The sequence below is a fragment of the Eleginops maclovinus genome, chromosome 2 (assembly GCF_036324505.1).
Source record: "Eleginops maclovinus isolate JMC-PN-2008 ecotype Puerto Natales chromosome 2, JC_Emac_rtc_rv5, whole genome shotgun sequence".
NCBI lineage: Eukaryota > Metazoa > Chordata > Actinopteri > Perciformes > Eleginopidae > Eleginops > Eleginops maclovinus.
The window spans coordinates 2,836,218-2,855,754 of NC_086350.1; the positions used below are offsets into that span (position 1 = coordinate 2,836,218).

The 19,537-nt window shown below is 38.2% G+C and overlaps 2 protein-coding genes across 2 annotated transcripts in view; one reads left to right on the forward strand and one right to left on the reverse strand.

Moving 5' to 3' along the window:
* cftr (CF transmembrane conductance regulator) overlaps positions 1-14,829 on the reverse strand; it is a 42,993-nt gene extending 28,164 nt beyond the window's left edge. The window contains exons 1-7 of the mRNA XM_063908276.1: positions 14,571-14,829; positions 12,671-12,781; positions 8,268-8,379; positions 6,710-6,925; positions 6,160-6,249; positions 2,507-2,670; positions 1,668-1,793 (exon numbers count right to left, since the gene is read on the reverse strand). Of these exons, the coding sequence (XP_063764346.1) occupies positions 1,668-1,793; positions 2,507-2,670; positions 6,160-6,249; positions 6,710-6,925; positions 8,268-8,379; positions 12,671-12,781; positions 14,571-14,623 (872 nt within the window). The 5' untranslated portion in view covers positions 14,624-14,829. The remainder of the gene's footprint in view (positions 1-1,667; positions 1,794-2,506; positions 2,671-6,159; positions 6,250-6,709; positions 6,926-8,267; positions 8,380-12,670; positions 12,782-14,570) is intronic.
* Positions 14,830-17,716: 2,887 nt separating this feature from the next.
* The window catches only part of asz1 (ankyrin repeat, SAM and basic leucine zipper domain containing 1), a 30,303-nt gene continuing 28,482 nt past the window's right edge, over positions 17,717-19,537 (forward strand). The window contains exons 1-2 of the mRNA XM_063876795.1: positions 17,717-17,914; positions 19,108-19,210. Of these exons, the coding sequence (XP_063732865.1) occupies positions 17,807-17,914; positions 19,108-19,210 (211 nt within the window). The 5' untranslated portion in view covers positions 17,717-17,806. The remainder of the gene's footprint in view (positions 17,915-19,107; positions 19,211-19,537) is intronic.

Genomic DNA, 19,537 nt, shown 5'->3' on the forward strand with positions numbered 1-19,537 from the left:
GCTTCACTGCTGTCATGAGGCTCTTTATTAATACTGATAAGCCACAGCAAATATTGTAATATACACATTTTTGTATATTTGGGTTATTTATTGTACAATGAGAAATGGTTTTACTTTAAATTCTTATTTTCAAATTGACATTTTTATACTATTTTCATTTTTTAACATTTTTTGGCACAGTTTCAATTATACTTCTAGATTTAAAAAGTCCAATTTATTTTATATTGCACATTATTTTATTTGATCATTTTTTGTTTCCTTTAAATTCTTATGTTTATTCAAATATTTGTATTTTATTTGATTGTTTTTTGCATAATTTTACTTTACATTCTTGTATTTACTTAAATATTTTAATGATGTATTATGTTTTTATTGCACATTTCTAATGAACTTCTTATGCCTATGCAAATACTGTATTTTACTAATGTTTTGTATTGCAATAAATGTAACTTCGTATGCTTGCCTTAATATTTAAAAATATATATATTATATTTTATTACACATTTTTCATTCTTCTTCTTAGATTTATTGAAATATTTAAATTAAATATTATGTATTCTTGCACATTTTTAATGCAACTTCTTATGGTCCTGAATATACTGTATTTGATTCTATTTTACTTTAGTTTTTATTGCAATAAATGTAACTTCTTAATATTTTCATTATATTTTATTCTATCTTTTATTGCACAGTTTTACTTTTCATGTTTATATACATATTCTACTCAAAAATGGAGAACCTAATCTCCCTGGGGATATATAAAGTATTCTAATTGTCATTTATATTAAAATATAACATTGCTATTGATATAAAATGTTGGATTTCAGCCACATCGCACACGCTTCTCACTTCCAGTGAATGTCAGATGCTTTCAGAGAACCACCAGCTTTAGGATGAGGCGTGTGAGTTAACAGCGTGTCACTTTTTTATGATGCTTTTATCAGGTCCATGTGAAGTCCTGGTGGCTCCGTGTTAGCTCTGATAGTGACCAAACATGCTTCTGCACCATGACATCAAAACTCTGTCCTCTACGTTTATTGATCGGCCCTGGTTCTGGATCTGACTGCAAGTCGGGGCTAAAGTGAGGTTCTGCTGGTGTATTATAGCATAGGCTGATTCAATTTCTAGCAAGCCTTTTCAGTTTAGACTCTCTTTCTCTTGTTTCTTTTTCCTTTTAAGTTACATTCATTAAATATATATCTGTATCATCAACACATAAACAGTATAAGGCTGCATTATTGATAAAAATATCATAGTTATCATATTATGGACTAGAGAAATATCCAAATTGCAGTGTATGGAATATACAGAATATGTAAAAATATATTTTACTTAATTATTTTTATTTAAATATTGTTATTGCACATTATTCCTTTAACTTCATATTTTAAAAGTAAATATTTTTGTATTATATTTCATTTAAGAATTTATTCAACAATTTTCTTGTATTTCTGATTTTATATGAATAATTCTAATACCGTTTTTACATCTTTACTTTAACTTCTATTGTTGGTATAAATATTTTGATTAATTATTATCTTTCTTCATTTTAAAATGGAGCAACTACTTGATGATTGATAATTAACGAATATGAAACAGCTGTGGAAGATGTTTGTTTTGTGATGCTGTTGTTATTTTTGTTGTTGTTGTTGTTGTTGAAGTCTTACTGCCGGATGTTCTTGATGATGGTCTCCATCACCTCCTCCCAGCCGTAAGCCTTCACAGAGTGGATGTTCTCCACGATCTCCGAGGTGAGAGCCAGGCGGCGGCTGATCAGTACTCCTCGCTCCGCCCTGTTCACAGCACAGTTTAACATCCACAACTCACAGCAGAAATTCATGAGCAGCCAGAGGCATACAGGTAGGACTAATAAACACAATGCATGCAGACAGGTGAGTATAAACATGCATATCAGAAGTAGAATATTATTGATCTCGTGGGAAATTGGGTTTTGTTGCAGCTGATCCATTTTATAACGAAATAAAAATAGGATAGAAATATTTATGAAGAAGTAAGGATTTACAACAAATGATAAAATACAATAAATTATAATCATTTTCTTAATGTATAAACACAGGAAGTTAAAGGACAAAATTAAGACATTATTGGTTAAATGTCCAATAAAGCGTCTAGTAAAATAAAGAAATGTAAATACAAGCACAAGAAGTTAAATTAAAATATCTAATAAAAGATTTAAAAGGATAAATATGGAAAACATTAAATTGTTTATTATAGTATATGCATTGGTGGCATTGGTATTTGAAAAACAAATGTGCTGAATATGAAGGTAAAACCTTCTTAGATCAAAACTGAAATAGTTGCTAACAGGAGGAAAACATTTAAATATGTACTGGATATTTTAAAGGAAGTACAGCTGTGAGACAATGTCTGTGTGTGTGTGTGTGTGTGTGTGTGTGTGTGTGTGTGTGTGTGTGTGTGTGTGTGTGTGTGTGTGTGTGTGTGTGTGTGTGTGTGTGTGTGTGTGTGTTTGCGCGCGCTCCCTCACCGGTGCGGTCCCATCTTCTGGGAGAGCCAGGCCTGGATGATGCCGAGCAGAGTGAGAGCGGCCAGCGCGCAGAAGCCGTTCACATCGATCAGCTCCCACAGCAGACCCACACACAGGATGCACTGCAGGGGGGTGATCCACACAAAGTGGGCCAGACCCAGGCTCTGCAACACACACACACACACACACACACACACACACACACACACACACACACACACACACACACACACACACACACACACACACACACACACACACACACACACACACACACAGGGAGAGACAACATGAGTGTGCATGGGGTAACTGGAACATGAATTTTATTAAAAAGGAGCAAGATAGTTCTGCAGGAATCCTACAACCCGGATATGAGTTAGCATTCTTCTGCATTGTCTCGAAGCCGAGGTTTTTGGTTAAATTCCTGGAAAAGGGTCTTCGGTAAAAACAAGCCTCAGAAATATACATGAATGTTCTGCGACATGACACAGGACGGAAAATACCCTATTAGCTTTTATGCTTTTATGGTTGCTAATAAGCGGCTAAATGAGGCTACAGTGGTTTCTGTCGGGGACATTAAACGTCGAGTTGGAGGCTGGAGGAACGTTGAGGTCATGTGACAGCGGTGTAGTTTCTTTATTTCCCCCCAATGGCTTTTTATGTCCAGATTTTGAGCTTTGAAATGTACAAAAATGTTTTTCATTTCAGCTGCAACCGATTAGCATTTTTTATAAATCTGTTGAATATTTTCTCGATTATTGGAGTAGATATGTGGTTTATAAAATACCCTGTGGAGACCAGTCCTGAAGCTAAAGAAACCAGAACATATTTACACTTGAAATAATTGGAAATGAATGTGATAGTATTGTGGAGGGAAACGGGGCGATGTCATCTCCTTGGTTGGCCTACTTGACACTTCACAGCTAGGAAATGTCTTCATGCTCTTGACCACAAGAAGGTCAGATTTGAGGAAAACTAGGCTGTGAAACTTGTCTGTGTTTCAGTCTCACTATTCAGACTTAAAGAGCGGTGGATTCATTATCATTTAAACACATTCAGGCATTCTCTATCCATCGATGTTTTTTCAAATGAGCCTGCATGTGATGTGTGAGTAGCTTTGCTGTTCAGGAATCATGCGATCATTGTTCAAATTAGCCCATAATATTAACATTTAGCCAACTTTATAATCCCTGAACGGTCCCAGCTGTGTGCGTCACTTTTTAGCGTCCCCTGGTCTCCGTTGTGTTTTGAGCTTCTTGCATCGCTTTGTGTTTGCAGCACTTTCAGTAAACCTGCGTGTTTCGTCAGGATGTTGATTGTTTTCTAAATGCTGCATGTGTGGTGAAGTCGGATACGATGCTTCTTCATTTGCATGTGTTTTTGCACATTTGAGTCTTTTTATTTGCATCGTTGTTGAAGCTGCAGCCCGTTTTCTCGTGATGGAGGTCTCTTGAGCGCGTTTGCACCTGTCAGACACCGGAGCTAAAAGATGTATGTGCAACCCTTTAAAAACATACTGTCTTCTCGGCCAGTTTTACTTTAAATTTGGCAAATATTTGAACCTGATCCTACTGAAAAAGACCACACATCTCCAGGAATCTGGCACAGTGGCTTTTCAGAGATTGAGATGCACCTTCATCTACATTGACACGGTCAGGGTGCAGGATTTTTGCAGTTGTTTTTTGGTAGATAAAATCCCTGTCTGGTAAACATTGTGCATGGAGGACTTGCAAAGCATTTAAATGAGTGATTATAACAACTGAACCCAAAACACAACAAAAAGCGTGTAAGCACAAAACAAGAGAAGGGCATTTTTCAGTTTTTCAGGAATCCACTTTCCTCCAGTCAACACGGTGCTCACTAACCTCATCGAGGTGTAAGGAGAGAAGCTCTCCCCCTCTATAAGCTCCCTTTCATACACTCACCTGCAAGGGAATCAACTCACACACACACAAACGCACACACACACACACACACACACACACACACACACACACACACACACACACACACACACACACACACACACACACACACACACACACACACACACACACACACACACACACACACACACACACACACACACACACACACACACACACACTACTATAGGTAACCCCCACCGGTCATTATAAAGGGAGAGTGGGGCATTGGCCAAGTCACATCCAAGCCCGGGTGATAATTGTCTCAAAGCGGGTTGCAGAGTGTTTCCACATTCAACGCCTCCGTGAGACCAAAGGCAAGCCTGAGTTCAATCCCCACACACACACACACACACACACACACACACACACACACACACACACACACACACACACACACACACACACACACACACACACACACACACACACACACACACACACGTAAACACCCTGCCCTTATGCTATCTTGCATAATCAGTTTTTCACTTTGGATTCAGAGTGGCAGAAACCCCTCTCTCTCTGAGCACACACCTATCTGTGTGTTGTGCTTGTATACATGTGTGTATTGTTCCCCATCTATTGTCCTGTGATTGCCCCTCAGTATGAAGAACACTTGGCTGTGTGTTGGGTAGTAAACTGGATTCAGTGGAGTGAGTGAGGGTGTGAACTGTCAGTCTTATTCTCCCTCAACGTGTCTCAAACGAAAACATGTCCCCGGGGCAGCTCTGAGCGGAAAACTACTGCACTGTTTCTCTGAGGGACTTCAGGTCAATTAAGTCGATTTGAAGTACCTAAAAGGAAAGGGTTATCCCCATCCCACATTAACTGTATGTAGCCTTACTTTGCATTGCCTCGTATTTTCATATATTCATGTTGGAGTATCAGAACTTTTCCAATTATTTGATTTCTTGTGTTTCGATAAATATATTGATTTGATTTTATATTACCACTTTAACTTCTAAGGTTTATAAACAAATTGTATTTAATTAATTGACCTTACTAAACTTTGAATTCTTGTGCTAACATAAATATCTTCATCCTGTTTTATTATATACATTTCTTAGGTTCAGACACATATTTTCTATATATTTGATTTTATATTTTTACTTTTTTTACATTATAAACAAATTGAATTATACTTAATGTATTTTATTTTTAATTTATTTCATTCAGAAAATGAGCAACTGCCAAGAAACCCAGTTTTGCGATAGTAATATAATATATTCACATTTAACGCTTGGATTGTCTTAAAAGCGTTCATTAAAAAGGTTGAAGTTGAGATTAAAGATACTTTACTACACAGTGAGATCCTCACTTTTTGAAAGGTACCTTACATTTGGATTTGTAGCGTCCAAATTGACATTAAAGAGGACACATTCAGGTTCATATTTGTATTTAGTGTCTCTCCTGGGACATATCTCCATGCTTTAATGTTCAAAAAACTCATGGTCAACCTCTAGAGATGTCCCGCCCCTTAGCCTATCACGTAAAATGTATTGGAGCGCTAGCCAATAGATGCATTAGTGTTCCATAGTGATGTCACTATGTTGTGGAAGTAAACAAAGGACTCCAGAGGAGGCGTTCTCTGGAGGGAACTTTGGGATTTCAGCCTCTGCAGACCATTTACATGCACAGAAACACACTACAGGAAAGGGGAGAGCCCAAAAGTAGAGTAAGGCGGCTCGAGTTCATATCAAACATAACTAATTGTTTTTGTTCACTCACCTCATCCAGCTTGTTGAGGTGAGCCGACATCAGACTGACCAGCTGACCCGTGCTGATCTTATCCAACACTCGGCTCGACAGCTTCAGCGTCTGAAAGGGTCAAAGGTCAGGAGTCAGTATGAAGCACAAAGGGTAGGAAGCCGGGAACACCAGCGAGCTTTCTTGGAGATTTAGTCATGCACGCTGAGCAAGGAGGAAGCATTCGGCATATGTGTCCGATATTAAAAAAACAATAACAAAGATAAAAGCTGACAAAAGCTCAATGTTTAACTATCTTATCAGCTGGGCTGTTCCAGGAACTGTTTGTTACAGGAGAGACGTAATGTAGCGACCGTCTGATTCATGTGTAATCAGAGAAAAGGATTACAGTCACACCGGCTAAACCCCACAACGTTTCTGAGGCAAAAAAACGTACGTTATAGTCTCAAGATAAATAAAAAGAGCATGTTTGTGCATTTGGAAATGAGCTCAACTTCTGAAGATCATTTTGAGATTCTAAACGCACAGACAAACAACCATTCTAGATACGCCTCGTCGTCATCCCCCTTACCTTCTTGTATATGAGACTAAAAAGAGCAATGCGGATCTGCATGCCCAGGTGGTGCAGGCCGAAGATGGCGGGTTGCAGCAGGAGGAAGCGGGCGGTGAAGAGGAGGCAGAGCCCGAGCGCCAGGAAGTATCCCTGGCTCCGCTCCGGGGCGTGGAAAGGGTCGAAGGAGGCGATGATGCGACCCAGGAGCTGAGGCTGCACTGTCTTGGAAGCCTCCTGCACCGAGCCGAGGGGCAAAAAGGGAAGATGGTTATCGATTGTTATCGATTGTTACATTTTATGCTCCTACGTCAGCTTTCTGGTGTCAACTCCTCCAGTGGGGCTGCACTATGAGTTAACCTCCTATCAAAATCACAACATGGATTACGGGAATCTCCATTTCCATCCGTGCCATCAGCCTAACTGATATGACAAATACAAGATGCCCCAGCTTCACATGCAAACCCAAACATAACTCAGATCACATTAAATATCTAAAGTACTTTTCAATAAACCAGAGCCGCTGAGAAAACTCCCCCCTGGTGCGTTTCTGTTTCCCCCCCCCCCCCCCCCCCTGCTCAGCCTCTTTAACATCTAACAGGCATTCTCGTTGTCATGACAACCCCTAAACCAACAGGCCCTGACTGACCGATGGCGGCCGTCACCCGCCCCCCCCCCCCCCCCCCATCCCGTCCCGTCACTCCGCTCAGAGAGAGAGGGTCTGCGACACCGAGGTGAGACATGCTTCAGATCAAGTGTGTGTCATCGTCGCACTCTGGCTCTACAGGAGACCTCTCTCACACACACACACACACACACACACACACACACACGATGTCCTGATACTGTATTTAGATTTATGTGTATTTAAAAATGTTTTCACTATTATAATTGATTTAATTGGACCTTTTTTCTTTTACTTCTTGTGTTGACATCTTTATCCTACTGTAAATCCACTAAACTACCGTACCGTATACTTTTTAAAATCCACCTTATCCTCGAAGACAGGCCCCTCAGTAGTGCACCTGTGACTAATTACTCATTTAAATAATTCTGATAAATCTTTTTTATTTTTTATATTCTCACTTTAACTTCTAAAGTTTATCAACAAATTATATTTAATTGTTGTAATTTATATTCTATTAAATAATATATCATGTTTTGTTATTTTTATTTTAATCAAAAAATGTGCAACTTTCAAAAAACCCAATTTTTGCAATAATATTAAAAAGTGATCTCTTCATTTTTTCCAGTTTTTTTTATCTGAGCAGAGGACTTTATCAACCTTGTTTCTTTTCAGTAAAATGACCTGAATTTCTGGGTTTGATTTTTTTTGTAACTTTATTGTTTTTAACTATTGGAACTTTGTTATTTTGGGGAATATTTTGGGTTTTTTCTTAGATCCATTGACCTGTGGTGCAATAAATGATCACAGCTGTCATGTTTGAGTCGTTCGGTGTGACTGACTGCATCTGAAATGTCCTCAAAGACACCCGCCTGGCTCCCCTTAATATATAATTACAAACTCAAAAAGTCAAAATGTCACAAAGCACATCAGACGGGCTTCCTCCAGACTCACCCCGAGGTAGAGGAGGATGCCGAAGAAGGCGAAGGGTCCGATGAAGCATCGGGCCAGCGCTCTCATCAGCCTGGGCTTGTTCTTGGCTGAAGCCACCTCTCTGTCCCATTCTCTGCAGGAGGAGTTACAACACAGTTAAACAGCAGAGCGGCCGGGAGAACAACACTTCTGTTTGTCCTTACTACGACTCTGGAAACAGACCAGCTGTCCTTTCTTGACTTTGGCTGGAGATTCAGTCACAAAACAATGAGCTAGAAGCAGCAGTGCATGTATTCATCCGTGCTCACGTTGTTGGCCTTCAATGGGAAAGCCATTTGGAAACAACACAAAAAGATAAACACATTACTTTCTGCAACAAATCAGCTGTTCTTTCTTGGCTTCGGCTGGAGATTCGGTCACAAATTCAGAAGCTTGTAGTGGGTAATGGTGCTTTTCCAGTCTTTTACATATACAGCTCAGCATTCACACCCATTCAAACAGACAAGGTGAAACCAACATTAACACACAATGCCATCGGGAGCAATATGGTGTTAGCTGCCCAAAAGACACGTTGACATGTTGACTGCATGGGGACGAATATCTAGCACAGTGCATTCATTCATCTGTTCCTATGTTGTTGGAATTCTTTGGATAGGAGAATTGTTTGGAACAACCACAGAAACACACAAATAATGCCTTTCTTGACTTTTTCTGGGGATTTCATTTCAAAAGGAGAGGCTAATAGTAGTATTTTGTTAATAGACTGCATTTATACAGATCTTTTCCAGTTTTTGTAACCCTTAAACTCAGCATGAACCCATCCAAACAGAGGCAAAGGCTGCCATACAAGGTGAAAACCAACTTTCACACACACATTTACACACAGTTGGCCATGGTTCACCTTACCCCGACCACACAATTCACACGTTGAATGCATAGGCTGAGGATCGAATCACCGACTTTCCATTTGAGGATGACTAACTCTTCAGCCAATACTGCCCGAGTGCATTTATTCATATATTCTGACATTGTAAGGACTTCAATGGGAGAGTCATTTGGAAACAAACACAAAGACATGAATAAATCATGTGATTCATCACAAAAACGAGAAGCTAGTAGCAGCAAATGATAAAAAGACTGCATGTATATGGAGTTTTTCCAGTTTTTGTAACCCTAAAAGTGCTTTTTTTTACTCATACAAGCCATCATTAACCCATCCACACCCATTCGGGGCGGGTGGTGGCGAAGTCCATAGGGGCTTGGCCTGGGAACTGGAAGGTCACCAGTTCAAGTCCCCGAAAGACCAAGTGCCACCGTGGTGTCCCTGAGCAAGACACTGGTTACCTACACTGCTCCCCGGGCGCCGTACATAATGGCAGCCCACTGCTCCTAACACTAGGATGGGTCAAATGCAGAGACCGCATTTCGTTGTCCTAGTACTTGTGCAATGACAATAAAGTTGAATCTAATCTAATTCATACAGAAGCAAAGGCTGCCATTCAAAGTGAAATCCAACTTTCAGAGACTTCTACGCACCATTGGACATGCTATCGGGAGGGGTATCGCCCAAGAACACCTTTTTTGTATTTAAAAGACAAATACAATTATTGCTTTATTTTTTAAAAATATATATTTACAACTTTATTTGGGAAACACTTTCTATGCCAGTATTGGATAAAGGCAATGTAGGCTTTCACTACATATCGTATTCACCGTAAATTCCTACATTTAATTCAATTTAAACATCTGAAATTGCACTTATATTCATAGGGTAATCTGTTCTTCACTTTCTAGCTCTTAACGTGAACAATGACATCTTTTTTTAGTATAATAAAGTCCTCAGCATGCTCGAAAACTCACTGGACTGAAGTGAACCGAGGGTGTGATGGAGGGCTGACGGTACACAGCATGTTTTAATGGAAGCTAAAGTTCACATTCCCAGAAGCCTTCACTGTTTGCCTGATCGGAATAGTGAAAGCAAAATCACCCACCGCCTCTCATTCATCACCCGGCGGGCACCGGGCCCTCTTCTAAAGGTCGACTTTTTAACATCCATTTACATTAACCGGCTTGTTGGCACCATTCATCGTGACGGGGGGCCCCGGGTAACCGAGAGGCGAGGCCAGCGTGGGACACGGCTGCGGTTGTTAGGCAGGAGACGCAGGAGGATTTACATTTCCTTTCTTTTAAAATACATACAAATTAATCAAAGAGGTGCAGTTTGGTTTTGTTCCGTGGTTTGTAGCGTATAAATGAAGATAGATTATGCATTATCATTTATACATGTCTCATTCACCTATAGTCAATGTCTGTATTAGGGGATGTCACTGTTTCTACTTGTGAGAAATATGTACGTTTGCTCAGTGATTTAAGACCAGTAAAGAAGAAGGGGCTCAAAAGTAGAAAAAGCAAAAACGTGATGAACATTTTTTTTAAACGAAGCATTTGAAGCAAAGAGAGAGACACAAAAAGGGAATAAAACAAGCTAATAAATTACATTTACTTGTGTTTAATAGATCCATTAAATGACACACTTCAGTTTAAGTCTTGGTCATGACAAGGCTTTAAAAATATCATTCTAAACCCCGAAATACACCTGATTTTAATAATTAGACGCTACTTAAAGTAAAATGATTCATTGAGAGGGAAAGGAGTGGCTAATTGAGGTGGCTGATATAATACAGACCGGCCGTCACAGAGACGAGAGAATGAAGCAAAAACAAGGTTAATTTAATTTGAGGAAACAGAATAAGAGAGTAAGAAGAACCCAAGGAGGTCAAAAACTAATCGAAAGTGAGAGAAGAGTTAACCTTGTCAATCATCTGCTGCCGGGGTGTTTGTTTGGCACACACAGGTTTGGTTTGTGTCAAGCCCCATTTAAATGCCAGCCCACATTTTTACTTGACTCTGAGGGCAGGATGGCTACTGTAAACACATCACGTATGAAAAACATCAAGCGTGCACACAGCCAGGTTTCTGCAGAAATCATCCGCCATAAAAGATTCAACCTCATGTCATGGAAAAGCCAGTGTGAAGAGTACCTGCATGTGTGTTTATGGGTGTACTGTAGTGAATAGCTACATAAATCTAGAGAATTTCATAGCATTTTTAACCTTTAAACCACCGTAGTTTCCCAGAATGCATCAGAACCAGCTCTCAAAATTGCCTTGAAGTTAGCTGGGAGTTTTTCACCATATGTTGACAGACGATTGGTAGCATGACAGCGCTTTCAAAGGACACATGTTAATGTAGACAGCAGGAAAGGCATGTGTGGATTATAGCATTAACGACGACTACTTCCACATCGGAGTGCCTTGATAATGTGCATGCTTCTTTGCAGCCATGGCTACTTCAATTGAACCGAGCCCTGGTTGATGTTATTAGTTACCCATGTGCTTTTCTGCGATTACCTGTCAACATGGGATGAGGGGTCTACAGAATGAACTGACTTGTTGCTGCTTTGCATTTGGTTTTATGTTCTGCCTTTGGTGCAAACGGGCATTTTTTCTGATGCTTACCATTGATGCTTTAAAATGTAATGACTTGTGTGCTACTTCACTAAAGATGCAGAAGTATGACAAGACAGGACATTGTTTGAGTTATGCTAGCAGTCAATGTGAAAGTGCCAAAACAAACGCATAAATGGTTGTTTAACACGTAAAAATAGGTTATTTAGGAGGATCATCTTAGTAACAAACTGCATTTTCAAGGAAACTCTTTGCTTTAAACATTTTCTCAAACCATCATGGACATGTCAGAGTCCAAATATCCACACAGTAGTGCAGGAATGAGTCTTTAAACCTGGACATGAGTCAGCATTTTAGCACTTCTGGAAACTTCCGCTCTAAGTCATTGAGTTTTGTTCTACGACACCAAATACAGCAGTCAAAACCTCACTCTTGGACAGCGGTTGCTAACAAGTGACTGAATGAGAAGGCTAAACGGCAAACATCAGCCACCTTAAGCTTAGCTGTGGTTATGTGAAGTCATGTGACCGTTTTTGAGTTCACTTTTTACTTCAAGCCATTTCAATAATGCTTCAAAAAGTCATCAAAGTGGTGTTTATCTCTGGAGATTATCTCCTCTTAAATGGGTTTTCTCAGCCACAGAGCTTATTTCTCCAAAATCAATTGGAAAAATCCTATTAGCACTTTATCAGGAAACCATGAGATGCTAACACCCGGATCAACCTGATATAGAGTTACAACCTCAACAGTAAAAGACAGCCTTTATCTAAAGTTGCATTCACTTTTCTTTCTTTAAACTGACAAACAACTGTCTTGATAGCTAACAGAATACAAGACATCTTACCTTTACTAAAGCAGAGACTGATACCTGAAGCCTTGGAACAAAACTGACTTGGAAATTGCCTCCAACCAGCTGTGATGTAAACAAGTCAAAAACAAGACTTAAAGTGCACAAACCGTTCGAGTCTCTCCGAGAGGTTGTCTGCCAGATCAAACGAAGGAGCCTTGTACACATCTGTCAGCTCCAACTTCTTCGTGAAGCCTTTTCTGAGCAGCGGTGACGTCCACCTGCAGGAACACCACAGAGGGTTGGGTATGAACTGTTTCAAGCTAGGACGTCTACAGCAACATGTGTGTAATGGCACTTGAAAACATGCTAATAAATAAAGTCCAATATGTGCAAGAATCTGACTTTTTGTATTAAAAGTGAACAGGAACAATAGGAAGGCATTGACTTATTATCAGCTGCTGAAAGACACTGTGTACCAGTGGTGGAATGTAACATACAAATAGTACTAAAGTATTGTTTTTAAGAACTATTTTCACATATTTGCACTTAACTTGAGTATTTCCATTGTATGCAACATGTACTTCTACTCCAATACATGTAAGAAAAGCAAATAATATACTTTTGTACTCACCTAAATGTATTTAACAAGTACTGTTTGCTGTAAATACTTATGTACTTCTACTTAAATAACATTTTCAAGTCAGGACTTTTACAATAAATGGAGTTTCTTTCTTTTTGTAAATATATGAATTGAATTTTCACGGGGTAACACAATCAAGAAGGAGCATGATAGCAGTATGTACCCCCTTTTTTCCCCACTTATCCCAAACACCGAACACATGCAATAAAATAAAATAATAAAAAGTATAAATAAATAAATTAGGTCAAAGGAAAAAAAGAAAGAAAAAACAACAACAACAATAATAACAATAATAATAATAATAATAATAATAACAATAATAATAATAATAATAATAATAACAATAATAATAATAATAATAATAATAAATAAATAAATAAATTATATAAAGAAAATTACAAAGACGTTAATGGACTTTTTAAAAAGCCATATAGTACTTTTTCCAGCACTGATTTGTACAAATAGTACATTTATCACAGAATACCTTTTTAAGTGATGTGGTATTACTTGTATTTGTTTGTTTGTGGTTGGAGGATAGACCCTTTGGCATGAAAGCCACTGTTGAGTGTCTGGGAGCTTCAGTGTGACCTGGTGTTGGTTGTAACAGAAGTAATCCCTGAGGTTTCACAGTCAGAATAATGACAGAGAGGGGACATCAAGTCAGATGTTTGCTCTTCTCTGTGGCTGAACCATTTAAAGAAAGGCTCGTGACATAAAGGAGATGACATCACGTGACTTTTGGAGTCTGCTTCTTTTTTTGGTGACCTTTCATTAGAGCTCAGTGCAGTTTAAACGGATATCAGTGTGTGCTATAATTAATGGGGGAAGGATATCCAAACATTCCAAAAAAGATTGAACCATAGAAATTCAGATATCATACCAAACGTGCTCAAACATATCATGGAAACGTCATTTAAATGTCGTTAATGTTTGGTTTAGTCGCTCATTAGGTCACACTTGTAATGCTAATAGCGAATATTGATGACTTAGCCAACTCTAGGAGCGTCTTCTCCCACCTGACAACATACTTCAACGGAGCAAAACTCACTTTTTGTGCACAGATGAAAGGGCAAAGTGCGCGTTTTACGCATGAAGAAGCTAACTATCAACTTATTCCTGCACTTTTTACGGGTGTAATCTTATTTGGAAGCGAATTACGACGCAAATACATCATAAACAAACGTGTCAATCAGAACACATAATCACATTTTCCCCTGAGTGTTAATATCCATGCAAGACGTGCAACATATACATGATTTCTGTCCGCTTTTAATCATCAACACATCGCCAGAAACGACCCAAACTCCACATTTACCAAGTACAGATATGTAACACGTGATTGATTTGTTAATTACTGATCATATAAATGCGGAGCTGCACCTTGCCGTCCAGAGGTTATAGGAGGATGCAGAAGAAACACTACTCACCAGAAGAAATATTTGGAGAGGAAGTTTGCATCTTCCACTGGTGACTTCTGCATATTAAGTGCGCCGCCAGTTTGCTTTTCTTTGCACCTGAGTCTGTTCCTTAAGTCACATTTGCGCCCGTTTTACCCTCCACTTTGTGCCTCTGGTGAATATGATGTCACGGTTTGGATATCTTCCTCCCCTCCGAAAAAAAACAAACCGCCTGGTATATATCTGTCCTATGAGCGTGTCCAATGGTGCCACCTTCTCTGTACTGCTCTCTCCTTCACACTGACAGTGAAAGGAGAGGCCATCCTTTATTTATGGGCTTGCCAAAAAACGTGCACGTCATTTCCACGCTGACGAGCATCAGGTCGCTTATTGTGGCAACAAGTGGAGAGGTGAAGCCAGCTGATCCAAATGAGGCCACTTTACCTCACAGATATTGATCCATATACAGAAGCAGGCCGGGAACAGTCATCATGTGAGGTCAGTGTGGAATATGTGTGTGCATGTGCAGAGGAAATCGAGTTTAAATAACTCATTGGTGCAGATTTGGGAGTGATTTTGATGCCTTAAAAAGGTAAGTTTAGTTTGGCTTTTAATGGATTTATTTCAGTCTTGTGAATGTTGGATTTATTAAGTGTTTTTTATTATCACAAAGTCATGAATAGCTCTTTATTCTCCAACTCCAAAAGGAGAAGGGGGATACATATTGGGAAAATATATTTTATTTAATAAAAATGTCTGTTTTTCTTTCTTAACACAGAAAACACCCCAGGTCTTCTGTTTAATTTATTTACTATTATTATTAATATATGTTTATATATATTTCATTATTATTTGACTATTATTATTTTTGAATGTGTTTTTATAATATTATTATTTATTATTTTTACATTTATTATTTTTAAATATATTTATTTATTATTTCTAAATATATTTATTTATTATTTCTAAATATATTTATTTATTATTTTTACATTTATTATTTTTAAATATATATATTATTTTTTTACATTTATTATTTTTAAATGTGTTTATTTATTTATTTTCATATTTTTTTTATCTCATTAATTCATTATTATTTATTTATATTTTTGGCTTGTTTATTTTTCTCATATATTGTACGTTGTTTTTTTCTTGTGGCTATTTTTGGGTCACTAAAACAAATGGAACTGTTAACTGTGTAAAATGCTATATAAATACTATGTAACCCCAAATAAAGAATGGAAAAAAAAGAACATTTCTTATTTTTGTCTGACCTCTTTTATATCCATGTTGCCCGTACCAGTAACTTTATTTATTAGTTTTGAACTGATTGTGCTGATCACAGTGTAATAAAAACAATAATACACTTGTATATATTGCACTGTCTATTGCGTGCATGTTTATCTCACATTATAACCCCTTTATGTAGCCACTACAGTTTGTAAATCACCCTTACTAATAAAGGGGTCAATTGTTTTAAAAAAACACTTAACAAATTGCAAAAAAAGACCAATTGTCCCAAACAAGAGAAAGTGTTCTGATTTCAATGGACATGTCTGCTCATACAGCAAGAGGGAAGTCACCTTTAGCTCCTTAAGTCAGTATAAATGACAGGATAAATAGAACAAAGCCTAAAAGCTGTAGTTACAGTTTGCCAGAAGCTGCTCTTCTTTTCAGCTGTGGCTTTGTTATGCTTCCCTATCATTCACAAAAAAGGAGAAACAGTTCTGGGACATCTAAAACTATTTTTTATCAGTTTCAGCTTACACACAGTTTCAGGAGAGGGAGGATCAAAAACCCTCAAGACATTCCTTCAGGGAACAGAGATAACACGTGAAGATGTGGTGAGACTTCACAATATCACAAAAACTGGGTGTTATCTTCCGCTGGAGTGACTCACAGTGACACACCGGGGGAATTTAATGTTTAGCTCATATTGATCCAAGGTTTTTGGACTGTCACGTAGCAGCCAGGTTAGCTTGTTGTACTATATGGTTCCCTCAGTATTTGGTATTGACTACCTCCCATACGATGTGCCAAAGATACAACAAGATACATACTTTGAGGCAAAGAATAAATCCAAATCATGTTTTGGTTTGATGAATAATTATGATGTTATGGGAGATGAGCTCCATGAGTATTTTGTAATAAAGTGAATGTACAATAGTGGGTCAAGAGAGCAGCTTTCAGGTGGACCCATGACCTGCACATAAAGTGATATAAGATGCATTATACTTAATATATCTCCAAAAGCATCATAGAAAACACACAACAAATGCAAAGACTTGTGTATACTGTCTAAGAAAGACCAATGCAAGTCCATTTTGTTGTTGAAATGCATTCAAATCCTGTAAAATAAATCAAATGAATGCTACAATTGAAGGGGTTTCATAAAAATGCACAGTGCCTACAAAGCGTTTACACAATATTCAGTTAAGAAAGTCCAATGAAAGGGTACAATTATCTCTGCTATTATAATATCGATGGGAAAAACTCTACCTGATGTCCCAGGTCTAACAGAGGCTGGGTCAGGGTGGGATTCACTGAGTTAAGTAGAGAATTGTGTCACTTTTTCCCACTTCGTAGAAAGGTTATTTGGACATTGTGATTATCTGCGTGTGAGATAGGCACAATAAAGAAGAGCCTAAGCTTTCTTATTGATCCGAGGGATAAAGAGAATAACATCAAGCCAGACTGTGTGGTGCTGCTTACAATGTTACTCTATTTAAAGCCATTACAATTGAGGGATATAAAGAAAACATGTCTCTGATTTAGAGGAAAGGGTGACCTCTGCTGGACAGTTACTGTCGCTTGCAGCAAGATAACGTTTCATCCCAAAGTCAATGTTTGATTGGTCCATTTCAGAATAATATCTCTGATATGTTTTATAATGATTGATCATTAAAGTGTTCTCAGAGCTGGTAAAGGTGCAGCTAGTTTGAATGGCTTTGTATACTGCAGGGTAGCTGCTGGATTTACTGCAGGTGAACTAAAGTCTGATTTAAGGGAGATTATATTTACCATCATTCATCCAAATCTGCCTAGCAACTAAAGGCATTAAATGAATGTAGGCGAGTGGAAGTACAAATTATCTCGTAATTGTACTTAAGTGTACAGTACTTGAGTAAATGTACTTAGTTACTTCCCACCTCTTCCTTTCTCTGATTGGAATAATTGTTCAATAAAGTTGAAGAAAAAAAAAACCGCTTGACCTGTGCGCTGTAACCGTGACGTTAGCCACCTAGCTGCTAACACTTAGCGACAGTATGGGCAGTTTCATTGAAAACTCCTTCCCGGCTGGAGACGAAAGCGATGACAGCAACGACAACTGGGATGTCGGGGGTTGTTCGGATAAAAATGCCCCTCGCATTAAGGTGACTTTATAAAAAATATCTTTTATCTTTTCTAAAAACTCGTGTTTGCTACTAGACGCTAAAAGAAGCTACATGCGTTCTGCTCACTAGCTAGTAGCTAACACGTGTTGAGCTATCATCTTTTATTGCCGGTAAAATATTTAATTGTACACTACATTTATTGAATACCTTTAGTTATTTTACAGATTAGGATTAATGATGGTAAATATAATCTCCCTTAAATCAGACTTTAGTTCACCTGCAGTAAATCCAGCAGCTACCCTGCAGTATACAAAGCCATTCAAACTAGCTGCACCTTTACCAGCTCTGAGAACACTTTAATGATCAATCATTATAAAACATATCAGAGATATTATTCTGAAATGGACCAATCAGACAATGACTACTTTTACTGTCGCTACTTTAAGTACATTTAGAGGAGAGTACTTTCTACTTTCACTGGAGGAACATTTAGAATACTTTTACTGTGACAGAGTATTCCTACACTCTGGTACTTCTACTTTACTCAGTACAAGACCTGAGTACTTCTACTTTACTCAAGTACAAGATCTGAGTACTTCTACTTTACTCAAGAACAAGATCTGAGTACTTCTACTTTACTCAAGTACAAGATCTGAGTACTTCTACTTTACTCAAGTACAAGACCTGAGTACTTCTACTTTACTCAAGTACAAGACCTGAGTACTTCTACTTTACTCAAGTACAAGACCTGAGTACTTCTACTTTACTCAAGTACAAGATCTGAGTACTTCTACTTTTACTGAAGTACAAGACCTGAGTACTTCTACTTTTACTCAAGTACAAGATCTGAGTACTTCTACTTTTACTCAAGTACAACACCTGAATACTTCTACTCAAGTACAAGATCTGAGTACTTCTACTCAAGTACAAGATCTGAGTACTTTTACTCAAGTACAAGATCTGAATACTTCTACTTTTACTCAAGTACAAGATCTAGTGTAAGCTTAAATCTAGTTCAGTAAGTGTAATAATCTAATTATTGAGCAAACTGTATGACATGCAAGATAGTTTTCCGATATATCTCTTAGTACTTTAACAAAGTTAACATTTCTTTGCATGTGCTTTGGTCACCTATGTGGACACTTGTCAATGGCATCTACAAACAATAGCAGGAAATATATACGTTTGTAAAAAATGTGTAAATTCATCCTCATCCTTCCCTCTTGTCTCAGGACCAGGATGGCGCTGTACCACATACACAAGATAATGTGTTGATGTTGAAAAGAGCCATCAGTAAAGGAGACATTGAGACTGTCAAACAGCTGTTGGACAATGGCAAGTACTCTCTTATCAGGACACACTGAGTCACACATTCATGCTTTATTTACTCTGTTGTCATCGTCATAGCTTGGCCATTTACGGAGCTTCTTAGACAATATCTTGTTTGTATTTTTTGATAAGACACCCTCCGTCTGAGGTGATCAATTAACTACACGTTTGAAACACTAGTAGATTTAATAAGAACATGTTCTTGGCCTGTTGTAAGTTTGTGGGCCAACTAGGGCTGGGCGGAAATATCTATATTTTTTCAAACGAGATATAGAACGAGACACTATCGTCAACATCAATATAGTTTCGTTTTCGTTGAAAGTACAGCACATT